The 14,213-nt window shown below is 28.0% G+C and overlaps 1 protein-coding gene across 2 annotated transcripts in view; it reads left to right on the forward strand.

Moving 5' to 3' along the window:
* The window catches only part of LOC101240048 (adenylate cyclase type 2), a 105,531-nt gene that overhangs the window by 22,168 nt on the left and 69,150 nt on the right, over positions 1-14,213 (forward strand). The window contains exons 3-4 of one of the 2 annotated variants that reach the window (XM_065795921.1): positions 5,072-5,221; positions 14,125-14,213. The exon at positions 14,125-14,213 is cut by the window's right edge and continues 48 nt beyond it. In XM_065795921.1, the coding sequence (XP_065651993.1) occupies positions 5,072-5,221; positions 14,125-14,213 (239 nt within the window). Of the gene's footprint in view, positions 1-5,071; positions 5,222-11,915; positions 12,195-14,124 lie in introns of those variants that run through there. The other variant, XM_065795922.1, reaches the window with a different exon arrangement.

Raw genomic sequence — 14,213 nt, forward strand, 5'->3', positions numbered from 1 at the left:
AAAATATAGTTTGCAATAAAAATAAACGACTAATGATTACAAGGTCATAAATTCCGCCGTACTTAGCTTACTTATACATTTATTTTTATAAGGTATAGCACCATTTTTTAATTTATTGATTTATAAAATCAAAAGTGCCCTAGCAAGTGGCGAGTGAGACTAAAGTCTTGAAAGCACTTATTTAAACTAGTTTAAATATGTGCTTTTAAGACTTTAGCCTCACTTGCTACAACCTTGCTCGGGCACTTTTGATTTTATAAACCAATAAATTAAAAAAATTATGCTATACCTTATAAAAATAAATGTATATCGTATTTTTCAACTTATACTACTAGGTGGGCGATTTGTGTTTGTATGTGTGTGTGTGTGTGTGTGTGTGTGTGTGTGTGTGTGTGTGTGTGTGTGTGTGTGTGTGTGTGTGTGTGTGTGTTTATTATAAGTTTATCATACCAATCACTTTAATTTATTATTATTAGAACAACAACAAAAAAAACGATCATCTTTATTTAGGATTACAAAATTATTGATATTCAAAAATTTTGTAATCCTAAATAAAGATGATGAACATTTTTTTTGTTGATACTAACATAGTTAGATTTGTATCTTTTTTTTAATAAAGAATTCGAAGGTTGGAAAAATTTTATTTTTGAGAAAATGAAATATAAAAAAAAATGCTTATCACTTGATAAACTTGATTATAAAATTTGACTAATAGAGATGTATTTTTAGCTTGTAGGTTTCTATTTTTTTAATTTTTTTTGGTTGAAATATTAAAAGAATACCCAAATACTACAATGATAAAATGCATATTTTTGAAAAAAAAGAAATTTATAAAAGTATATAAGTTTATTGCAATAATAGTTTTTTGAAAAATTCCGGAAATTTTGAGCAAAATTTTCCCGAAATTTTCAACCCTCGAATAAACAATCCCAGTGGGCACAGTACGTTTTTAAAACGTTCTTTGGACGTTTTTATTAGGTTTAAACCTTATAAAAACGTCTAAAAAACGTTTTAAAAACGTACCGTGCCACTGGGATGGCAATGTCTATTCCTTATTATGTTAGTTTTGTAAGGTTATTTTGAATTTCATTTTTAAATTCCTTTATATTTTCAGTTTTTAATTTTCTTTATACTTTCAGTGTATTTTTTTCCTTAAAGAGAAAGAAAACAGTTTTATATTTTCTTTCGTATTTCAAAGTTAAACTTAATACCAGTGTCAGTTAAACTTTGTATCATCTGTTTAAACTTTGTAAATAAATAAAAAGTTTTATGTCATCAAACGACAATGCCTAAACATCAATTATTTTTAAAAATTAAAAAAAAAATCTACATCATTTTGTTTAAGGCTCCGTTAAGTTTTTTTATTAGATAAAAATTTTTCTTTATAAGTAATCGCGCTGCAACATAAGTTAGTCTTGTAACATTCATGCTCGTTTCATTTTTTTAGATTTTAATTGTCTTAATATCAGTAAATAGCAAGTATGATCTTTCTAAAGTTGTCAATTAGAGCTATTGCAACCGATTAAAACTGAGTTATACGCTCATTTAAGTTTGTTTTTTGAAGTGTTGCAATCTTGTTTTAATTTATTTTGAAGATATATTAAAGTTGTTTTAGAAATTGAAAATTCCTTTTTCTCAATATTTAATATATATGTATATATATATATATATATATATATATATATATATATATATATATATATATATATATATATATATATATATATATATATATATATATATATATATATATATTAGGGATATGACTTTTTAATTTTTTTTCAAATAAAATGTTTCCTGTATCATAAATCGATGAACTTTTACCTAAAATCATGAAAAAAGGCCCAAATAGCTTTCTGCAACAAAAAAAGGTCACCCCCAAAATAAAAATTTGATTTACCATTTTTATACATTCATTTTTGACCGATGTTTTAATCTTAAGCTTAATTCTCAGCTTAATTCTATTTATTTCATTATTTTGTTATGAATTTATAAATATAACGCCACACGTTACCATGGCAACGAAACGGCCGTGTGCCGGCAAATACTTGGAATTGTTATGTGATGACGTCATTGTGTTACCACGGTGATATAGACGACTGTAACAGACTGTAGAAGATTATAGAACTTAGTAGAACATTCTGGAAGCTCTAAATAATTATATAAGCGAGCTGCTGTCAGAGCTCAGTGTTGATAATGTGAATAGTTCTATGAAGTACTCTGCATGTAACTGAGCTAATAAGGAACTACTGTAGCGAACTAAAGACGCTGTAAGTGTACGAAGTATAAGTAGTTGTAGCATTATCGTTAGGATACGGACTGGATTATCGAACTGTTATCAACATTGACTGGATTATCGAACTATAATTGGATTACTATACAGTTAAAGTATTTTATTAATTAAACGACTTTATTAAACGGATATTTACGCTCAGCTATCCGTAAAGTCGTAACAATATTATATGATGTCTCACAAGAAAAGTCATACCACAGTAACAAAGAACAAGAAGACTTGGACTAAAAATTTGGTGAGATTTCAAGAGTCACACAGAAGAAGAGGAAGCGTGGCTGTAGAAGAACATTCACTCGATGAAAAATCCAGAATACCACTTCAATTGCAGATCGTAGGAAGATACCAGTTTCTCGGAGCATATGTTAAAGGAAGAAAAGAACGAATAGACCAAATTTCTAAGGAAATTACAAAATTGTGGGACAATAAACTGAATTTTCCACGTGTGTCTGATCAAGTGATAAGAGCAAAGCTTATGAAGGTGCTGAAGGTCTATGATGAATGTGTCAAGCGTGGAAAATATGATGTTCTCAATGCATTATTTGACATCACGAAAGTGAATGGCCAGTGGTTATCCTCGGAAGATAAACGTCTATACCACCTACAAAAAGAAAGTAAAGGACAGGTGGGGTACTCAACAGGACAAGTGGCAAGTAAAGAAACCATTCACCCTTCCAAGAGAAGGAAAGTCCAGTCTGGAACAGCAATACCTTCCACATCACAAGTCCTGTCTACCACAGACAGTGGTACTGAATCTGAAAACTGCAAAAGTAAGAGTGAAGATGATGAAGACGACGACGGTGATAAAGACGATGATGAGGACACTCAGAAAAAAACTAGAAAGCACTACAAAAGTAAATTTGCTGTAAGTATGGTTACATCAAGTGGAGTTTCCACAAAGAAAGCTGCTAAAATATGCAATGTATTATCACAACAAGGTATTGATATTCCAACTCCAAGTCAATCAGCAATTTACAAGTCCATATTCAAAGAGGCAGGTAAATTAAAAAAAGAAATGATACAACAACTTAAAATGGAACAGTGGTCCTTACACTTTGACGGCAAACGAATAGATGATAAGGAATATCAGGTAGTTGTACTTCAGAATGAAAGAACTGACGTGAAACTTGATGCACTGCGTTTAAAAGATGGCAAAGCTGAAACTGTTGCTGAAAAAATTGCCAAACTTATTGATGAATACAATTTGTGGAATTCAATTAAGATGATCATTACTGATACAACAAACGTCAATACTGGGAAGAGAAATGGAGTTGTTGTGAAGTTGCAACGTATGTTTAAATTAAAGGGTGTCACAATACCACAATTTATCGGTTGTCAGCATCACGTACTAGACAGGATTCTCCGTCTGGAGATGGACGAAGAACTTGGGGGTGATACCAAATCTCCAAACATTGAATACCCATTTGTGTCTGAACTGTTGAATAAGTATGATGAACTGAAGGATAAGTTTGTGAATGGAACTGTAGAAATTCTTGATAAATCAGGGTGGAGAGACGATATGAAGTTTTTGTACCATTTAACAAGAGTGTTTAGGTTCTATGAAGAACAAAGAAACTTCCCTCTGATTCACTTTCAGAACATTCCTAATATGAGCAATGCCAGATGGAACTCAAGAGCCATTTTCGCCATTCTGGCGTTCATTCTTATGCCTGAAGCGAGAAAGAATTTGGAGAAGGTTTGCAGGTTCATTTCATATGAGTGGGCAGAACATTGGTTTAGTAGTCAAAAGTACAATGACAATGACTTCAAGAATTTATCTGATGTATTGAAGCCTTACAAAAAGGCATTGCAGTCATTCAAAAATCACTGGAAGAAAGAGCCATCCGTCATCGACATACCACGAAGTAATCAGATAGCTGAACGTGCAATCAAGGTGATGCAAGACCTGTATGCTTCCTGCAGAAAGAAAGACAAACTGCAACTTCGATTCATTCTAAGTAATAAGCGCTAGACTCTTTATGAGACGTGAGCATCATGTGACCCATGTACTAAACACAGTAGGCCTATAGACACAGACAGTTATGTATATTGTTGTACTAGACGCTTTGATACTGTTAATTTTGTAATACTTGTATAATTATATATCACATAATGTTTTTTGTTATATCACAGTACATGTTGCATAAATAAATAAAATAACAACAGGAGTATGACCTTTTTTCAAAATATGTCAAAATGAAACATCTATTCGTTCTTTTTACATAAAAGTTCATTGAATTACGATACAGGCCTAGTAGGTTGCAAAAAAGTCATATCCCTAATATATATATATATATAGTAAGGAGGTAACCCACTGGTATTTAGAGTGGTAGAATTCGGTAGATATATACATTCATACATACATACATACATACATACATACATACATACATACATACATACATACATACATACATACATAAATAAATACATAAATAAATAAATACATACATACATACATACATACATACATACATACATACATACATACATACATACATACATACATACATACATACATACATACATACATACATACATACATACATACATACATACATACATACATACATACATACATACATATAAATATATGTATATATATGTATGTGTATATACTTAGCGAAATACAAAAAATCTAAGTCATCATGTTCAAAAGTTTTTATTCTATTTTGCTGAGCAGTTTGTAATAAAGTTACAATTTTATATTTGTATAAAATAATTGTTAATGTTTTAAAAATATCAAAAATCTTGATACTATTCACAAATTTCTTTCATTAGATTTTGGCAAACGTAATACTTTTACTTGGTTCTAGCTGTTTAGGTGTTGTAAACCACCTAAACGAAGAAGCAAACGAAAGAAAAGTTTTTCTAGATACCCGGAAGGCAATAGGAATTAAACTGATAATTGATAAAGAAGAAGCTAATCAGGTAACAGTTTTTTTCAAAGAAGTATTTTTTTTTTTAAATCTTACAAATTTTTCAATAACTTTTTCAAAGCTCTTTAGATGCTTTTAATATTTGTTGTTATGAGAACTTTCTTGAGGTCTTTAGAATAATTGCTATCTTCATCAATTACCACATGAAAATAAACAATTTGTTTTTTTTACAATATGTATTATGTTACAATTACAATATACGAACAATGCGGTAATTACAATATACGAGCAATGCGGTAATTACAATAAAAACTCATGCTCAATTGAATGTATTTAAGATGAACATTTTTTTCTAGTATCAATTTTCTAACACATTATTAAATGATAACATCCATAAAATGACCAACAAAGACTTCCATTTCTCTTTTAATCAATAGGTAGTTCATAAATAAAGATTTGATCATTCTTTATGCAATGTAAGAGTAAGACTGACTTTCTAGCATTCATTAAATGCAAAAGAGTGACTGTTGACTAGTTGCAAGTAATTCGGAATGAAAACAAAATGCCGTCTAATAAATAAAGTAAATTTTTTTGCACTTCGTTAAAGAAACCCTGACTTCGTTCATGCGTTAAACCCAGGGTAAAAACAGGGTTATCACTAACACACAGTTTGTTAAGATGAGTTAGAAAGAATATGATGTATTAAAAAGCCATGGTTGGTTTTCTTTGCATTTCTAGATTCGTTTTGGACTATATGCACTTAGCTTGTTTTGGGGTTGTCCGTCAATTATTTGTATTTTGTAAAAGGGACCAAAGATATGTCATTTGTCATATGTTCTATTTATTCATGTTTCTGAAAAGTTAAACTACTTATCCGGTAAAAAGCCAGATTTTTTCAATTTTCTAACACATTATTAAATGATACCATCCATTAAATGATTTTATTTAAAAAGTTTTAAAAGTGAATTAGTTTCGTTTCTTTTTTAATAACACACATTTTATAATTTTTTTCTAATACTAGCAATCGGCTTGCACTGGTTGTTTCGCCAGTGCTAAACTGAGTTAAAAATAATTTTTTTAATTTATTTACCGAAAGCAAAAATATACTCAAACAACAACCGGAACCTGTACCGGTATAAAAGTCGACAAAAATGGCGCCTTTTATTAAAGATTTTTTTTTGAAAGTTTTCTCAACGAAAAAGTCTCAGTTGATCTCTATAGCAGTTGAAAATAATCTTTTATCATAGGGTGACGTAAAGTATTTTTTTCCCTCGTCATTTAATCCTTGATTTTAATGGGAGCAACTTTTTCATAGATTTTCCAATATTCAAAGCTTAAGGAAGCCACTGATTAGTCTATAAAGCTGCATAATACTTCTGTTATTATTTTAGAAAACGAATCTTTATTTAGTTCAGCTTTAGTTTGAAATTCCGAAATAAATTTTGAAATTTTGAGCAAAAGGTTAAATTTTATCAATTTTCAAGGAGGGGCACGTCGTCTATTTCTAATAAAGCCCTCTGTATCTATAATTTTCCCTGAAAAAAAAAAAAAGTATCTTTAGAAAAAAAGTGGGGGCACGTGCCCCTCCCCCTCCCCCGGCGTTGTTGGCCCTGTTGGATTTCTTGCTGTCATAAGTTTATTGTAGAAAAGCGCATGGTGCTTAAAAAAAGTTTCCGACAATTTAAAATCAGTTTTTCCATCAATAGTTTTTTAATTACATGTTAAAGTGAGTTAATCAGCGAGTTAATGTTAAATTAAAATTTATTGAAAGCTTCTTTGACGTTTGCTACATTGTCTCAGTAGCAAATTCCTTATTGTTGTCGTTTCAATGTTATTAAAAATATTTTCATCAAATGACTAACAAACAATTAAACAAACGTAATGAAGTTTAGACCCGTTGAAAATAAAAAGAGCTTGACTACATAACGTAGTTAAGGCGAATTAGTAAAACATAAATTGAAAATGTTTAAAAAAACCTTATTGACAGTCTATAACTTAGGTTATAAATAAAATGAAATTGATAAAAAAAACGTTTTGTTTAGTACATCTAATAGTTCTTTTGATTTAAAAAAAAAATTTTAAGATTTTTATTTGTTTATACAGAACTTAAGACGTTTATAAAATGTCTATTTGAACTTCTTTGCGGAATATTACTATTGTTTAAATGTCTTTGCAAAAGTTACAATTCTTCTAACACCGAGAAAAGTCTTCACTTTAAAAGAGCATTCAAGAACTTGAGATTTCGCAGATCTGGAAAATAGAGCCAAAATTAAGATTCCATAATATATACCGCAATTAAATTATATTAAATTATAACATATAAAGTCTTGATGGTCATATCAAATTTTAAATAAATTTTAAAAGATTGCTTCTAGTCCACAGTGAGATATTTAGTGTTTTCCTATTAAACAATCTAATTGTTTATCTTGCAGACCAGATATTTTACGGAAATTGATTTTAAGAAATATCTTGATAACCGACTGACGGTAGTTTCTCGAAAAGTACTTTAACTACATTGAGTAGTTAACGCTATTCTAGAAAACCGCTAAATAAAAAGAGTGGTCAAATTAACTTTTCGAGCTAAAAATGAAAAACCAAAAAGTAACTCTTATACTTTGATATCAAAAGATAGAGTCAACTACAAATTTATAAAGTTTTCTAGATTATGGGCGCATCCCTGAGCAAGAGGGGACTCAAAACTATCATACTTACCGGCAATAAAGACTAATTATATTTATAAAAGAGTGTTTATTTTAATGAAAAAGTTAATTTATATATGCAGGAATTTGTTGTTTTTAGCTATCATGCCTCTGTCAAATGTAGAAGTTTCATCATTGCCTAAAGATGGATGTAGGGGTAATGATTTCAAACACCCTATTATCAAAAAGGACTCTTTTTTTATAAACATTTATTTCTTTATAATAAAAAAGAAATCTAGTATTAAAAATAAAAATTACATTTTACTACTTTATAACATTACTAGCAGCTCACTCGTTGTTTCAAGTTATGTGGGTGGGACAGGGGCGTGTGGTTGCCCCCCCTCCTCCCTTTCCAACTTAAAAAAAAAATTATTTTTTGATGAGATCTGAAAAAATATTTAAAATGCTATTAATCAAAATAATAGATTTTAATATATAAATATGTTTTAATAAATTTTAAGATAAAAAAAAAATTGTAAAATATAAAACATGTTTCATTATATTATTTTAATTATTTTGCGTTTTGATTTTCAGCTAATGATAATTTAAGATATTTAATTCCATAAATGAAACTAAATAGAATCATTGTTAACAACAGACACAACGCGAACAAAAGTTGAGTAAAAACTACTCATTGTACGTTTTTGCAAGTTCCACTACCTGCTGTACATTTTTGCAAGTTCCGCTACTCGCTGTATAATTTTGTAATAAAATATACAGCGAGTTATAAAAATAATGATAATTGTCATTCTACCTTTTTTATTCTTTTATAACAAAAAGCAAGATCTTTAAGTTTTACATATCTAAGACTTAGTTAAACTAAGGAAATACTAATACTATTGGTATAAAAAATAATTAAAAAATAAATTAGGCGAGAAAATTAAAAATATTGATACTCAAACAAATAAATCTATTCACTCATTTTATCTAAAAAAAGTAATATTATAACATTAATAAAAAGTTTATTATAATGATTTCAAGTTACGAATTTTATTTTGTCACACCACTCCTCCCTCCATCCTTCTGGCCGCAAACGATTTTAGAAAAAATAAATTAGGTACCAAAAGTGGGCCCCCAAATAGGGTGTCAACGCCTAAATATTTTTTGATCAAATTTGGCAGATGAATAAAAAATGTGTTAACTCAAGTTTCATGTTTTCTGTCAATATCTTAAATATTTGTTAGACGAACAATCTACTAGAAAGTTTTAGATGTCAAAAAGTCCATTCGTAAAGTTTGTCATTGTAATCAAAAGACACATCTTAATAAAGTATAACCATTGTAGTTTTTAATTATATATAAATATAAAGTTCTAAAAAACAAGGCAACAAAACACATTACTACCACCCTCTTCAAAATAAAACTTCAAAAAGCGTGGCGCAGAATTTTAGGGTGGCCTATAACTCAACCCAAATCGTAGATTATGACGTTTTTGATTTTCAGCCGACAATTTGATTTTTATATGTACGCCTAATTAAAAAATGTACTACTAATTTTCCAACCTACTAAATCGTTGACCTATTGTATTTTTGGCCTAGTGAATTTTCAACATATTGAATTCAATCTACTGTATTTTCAGTTTTATAACTACGCCTTTCCGATATGTTATATTTTGTATATTTTGTTGTTGATTTAAATACGCGCCAAATTTGATCAGCCTTAGCGCAGTGTTTAAAGCGCTGTCTTCAGAACCTTAAAAATATATGGTTCCATGAATACTTGGAAAACTTATCGATAAAAAGAAATAGTTCGTCTTTTAAAAAAAAACAGCGTTATAAACACAAACCAGATAATCGGTTGAAAATAAAAATCTAGGAAATAGGTCGAAAAATAAATCGGTCGAAAACGAAAACGTCATAAATCGGTTGAAAATAAAAAAAGACGGGTTCACCTAAAACGCAGAAAATGGAAAATGGAAATGGAAACTAAAACGCAGAAAAAGAAACGGATTTTTTTTTTTTTTTGAAAATCTGTTTGCCTGCTCTAACCAAACCCTTAGTCAATGTAGTGGCACTCCGTTGCGAGTCAGGCTATAAGATAGTCGATGTAGCAGCACATCGTTGTGAGTCAGGCTATCAGATAGTCGATGTATATTTCCGGAGTTTTGCGCGTTGTTTTCTGCGTTTTAGGTTTCCATTTTCCATTTTCTACGTTTTAGATAAAAACCCAAAAAAGACTATAATCGGTTATAAACAATTTAGGCCTCAGTAGGTTATCTAAAAATTAATTCCACTTTTTCGTAGATGTTCGTACAACTTACTAGGTCGAGATTTTTGTAGGTCAAACTATCTGACACGAATTTTAGCTCATTTATCGGTTCCATAAAACGCGGATTTCAGCGTACCTAAGATATTTTTTTATTTAGCCTATACTTTTAAATGGATACTGTAGATGGAGGTATCTAAAACCACTTTTGAAACTCCAACTTCTGCCTAAGATCCTTCAATTTATAGGTTAAATAAATATCGCAAAGCTTGGGTTATAAATTGTGGTCCTATATCAAAGATATATATTTTCATAAATTGATATCAGTTCCTCTATACTATAGACTATAGAGTTATATTTTCTATAGAGTTATATTTTCCTCTATACTATAGACTATAGAGACTCCTTTTTGGGGGGTTCTTCATAAGTCGCTTCTTTTAATTGTAGATCCATCTCCGATTCCAGGTCACTAAATGTTTCTGGATCCATATCTGGATTAGAGTCTCTTAAATAATTCAGATCATCGGTATTGTCAAATGAATTTGCATTTGCAAGTTTCTTATTTTGTTTCAAAATCTTTAGTTTGCCGTGGTTTTCCTTTGTTTTGGTATCAGGTGTTTTGAACATATTTGGTTGAGGATCATCATCATTGATCAAAATTGTATCTTCTTCCGCTGTAAGCTAAGAGGTTCGGTCTCTCTCTTCCTACTCAGAGCAGAAGTTATGCAAGGAAACTTTTATCAATTTTTTGGCTAAATATATAGTTTTACTGTACATTTACCTTGATATTGTTTTAATAATACAGACAAGAATTTGGAAGACACATCTAAGCTCCTGTTAGAAGAATACAGCATCAGCTGTTTATTTCAAACAGTGTTGCCACTTTCACAATCCAAAAATTACCTGCTATATGGGCTTTAGTTTCCCCATAGGCTTTAGTTACCACCATATGGTACATATCTCTTTGGGATGACTGTTATTTTATTTTGCTCGCGTCGTGGCTAGGCTGCCATTGTATGTGGATTCAAAGTAAATAAAGATTATTTAGTAAAGTGAAAATTTTATAAACACTTTAATAATAGTAACTGATCACATGTCATCAAAGCAATATAATGCTGCAGATATTCTATTTACTAGAAAAACGTTAAAATCTGTAAAATCATCTAGAATGCAATATAAAGTTGCATTGGATAGTGAAAAACTGTTTCAATCAATCAATCAATATATTCTGAATTACATGATTTTACAATTCAAGGATGTTTACAAATAGTATAATTACTAATGACGCGTAAACACCTAATAATAATGAATATAATAATAAAATAATAACAACTCTAAAAATCATAACGTTAACAATAATAATAACATTAATAATAACTATAATAATAATGGTATTAATAACAACAAAAATAATGGTATTAATAAAAATAATGATATTAATAAAAATAAAGGTAATAATAATAATAACAATGGTATATTGTCTATACTTATCTACATATGTCTATACTTATCTACATACGCACATACATAAATATACATACACATTCACACACATATTAACACACAACACACATACATACACATATACACACATTTGCACACATACATATACCCACACACACATACATATACCCACACAGGCATACACATTCAATCATTGTGTAAGGACGACATAAAAGCTGTACATAAATGTAAAGATTCCTAAAAAAAAAAAAAAAAAAGATAAAAATAAATAAAATATATAAGAAAGAGTATTTTTAATAAGACTATTAACAGTGATATATTGCTTTTATTGATGTTATTATTCTAGTAGCTATCCAAATAGTGTTTTTTTAATTTATTGAGAAAATTATATTGAGAAATAAAGTTTTCAGTTTTAAAAGAATGAGGGAGATTGTTCCAAGCATTGGTGCACTGATGTTTAATTGATTCGCTGCCAAATTTTATTGACCTAGTATGTTCTACAAAGATATTGTTGCATGAAGAGGATCTTAGGAAGTGAGAATGTTTCTTTCAAAAATGTCATTAATTTCATTAAAATTAATGACATTTTTGAAGAAAGAAGCTACTTTAAGCTGATGAATAAAGAAGTGAGATGTTATGTTATGCATTACAAACTGAGGTAAACATGTATTTTAGCTTGATAATTACTTAATGATTTATTAAATTTATAGAAAGATGTTGCAAGAGCTTTTATCTAAAAGTTTTTAAAGTTGCAAGAGCTTGAGAGTTTAGAAAACATTTTTTTTTTTAAAAAATAAAAAAAAAAAAAAAAAAAGAGGTTCTTTAAATTTTTTTTTATCTTTTTTATCTTTCAAATAATTTTTGTTTGTATTGTTCCATGAATTTTTGTTAGAGTATTCTATTTAAAAGTTCTATTTAATTATTATATATTGTTAGTTCTTATTTATATTGTAACATTAATATTCAATAAATAATACATAGTAATTTAAGTTTTAGTTTTAATAAATAAAGTTAATTTAATAAGTAGTAAAAAATAAAAAAATCACCTGCTAAACCAACAAAAGTTAAATGTTTTGATAGTAATAATTTAATATGATATAAACCTTCTGGAAAATGTGATAAAAAGTCCTTGAATGTTCTGGAATTTATTTCCTAAAATTTGTGGCTTCCATGTGTATGCAAAGTAATGGGAGATGTAGAGATACTCTGATAAAACATCTCATATAATCAAAATATCATATGTAAATCTTTACAAAAATGGGGTTTTGCGAAATGCATCCCATATTATAAAGATAATATAATTAAAAATGGAGTTGTAATATTATAAAAATTTAGTGTATTCGTAAATACTGGTAAATTGTTGTTTCCTTCTCTAAAAACTGAATGAAAAAATTATTTAATACTCTTGTAAAAATATAGTATATGTCAAACTCATACAGTTATCAAATAAATGTTTTAAATATGTAACAAGCAATTATCATTTACTTTACAAAGCAAATATGATAATGGAAGTCCTATGAAAAATTAAATCCTATTAAAAATCATTCTAAAGAAAAACTACTAAGAGTAAAAATCATATTTTCAATCTTTCATCAAAAACATTGTTGAAAAATGGAAGATCTCGAAACTTGGAAGAACTTGAAACTAAGAAATAATCAGGAATAATAAAATTATTTTTAGCGAAACTTAAAAATAGTTTAATTATTCCTGACTGTCTATTACTTAACTAATGTATTTTAAATTTATTACTTAACTAATGTATTTTGAATTTATTACTTAACTAATGTATTTTGAATTTTTTTTAAGAAACAAAATTATGTTGGCGAAGCTGTTTTAAAGAATATTTAATTTTTCTTATACTTAGTATTATGATAAGTAAAATAATGATTACTTGTTTTAAAACATAGTTTATTATAAAATGTATTTTCTTTACAAAATTATGATTTAAAAAAAAAAATTTAACGAGAAAATAAACAAATAAATCTTTATTTACCCTTGCTTTGTTTGTGGCCGTATGTATTAATTTATATATATATATATAAATATATATATATATAAATATATATATATATATAAATATATATATATATAAATATATATATATATATAAATATATATATATATATAAAAATATATATATATATATATATATATATATATATATATATATATATATATATATATATATATATATATATATATATACATATATATATATATATATACATAGATATAAATTAAATTAGTAAAAAACACTTATCTAACTTTTTTCTTCTACTTGAACTTTAACCATTGCTGGATCATCAGGAACTCTTCCTGATGATCCAGCAATTGTAAAATTTCAAGTAGAAGAAAAAAGTTAGATGAGTGTTTTTTACTAATTTATTATTGCTCTGTTCTTTAAGAACATTGAGCACTCTATTTGAAAAATACACTAACATATATATAAATATATATATATATATATATATATATATATATATATACATAGATATATATATATATATATATATATATATATATATATATATATATATATATATATATATATATATATATATATATATATATATAAATATATATTTTAGCGCCGATTGCTTGAGTCAATTCTTCCTCCTGCTCTAGCTCAAAAAATAATAGATGATATGAAACAAGATGGGTATAGTGTACACAGTGA

Source organism: Hydra vulgaris, chromosome 04, assembly GCF_038396675.1.
Source record: "Hydra vulgaris chromosome 04, alternate assembly HydraT2T_AEP".
NCBI classification, from domain to species: Eukaryota; Metazoa; Cnidaria; class Hydrozoa; order Anthoathecata; family Hydridae; genus Hydra; species Hydra vulgaris.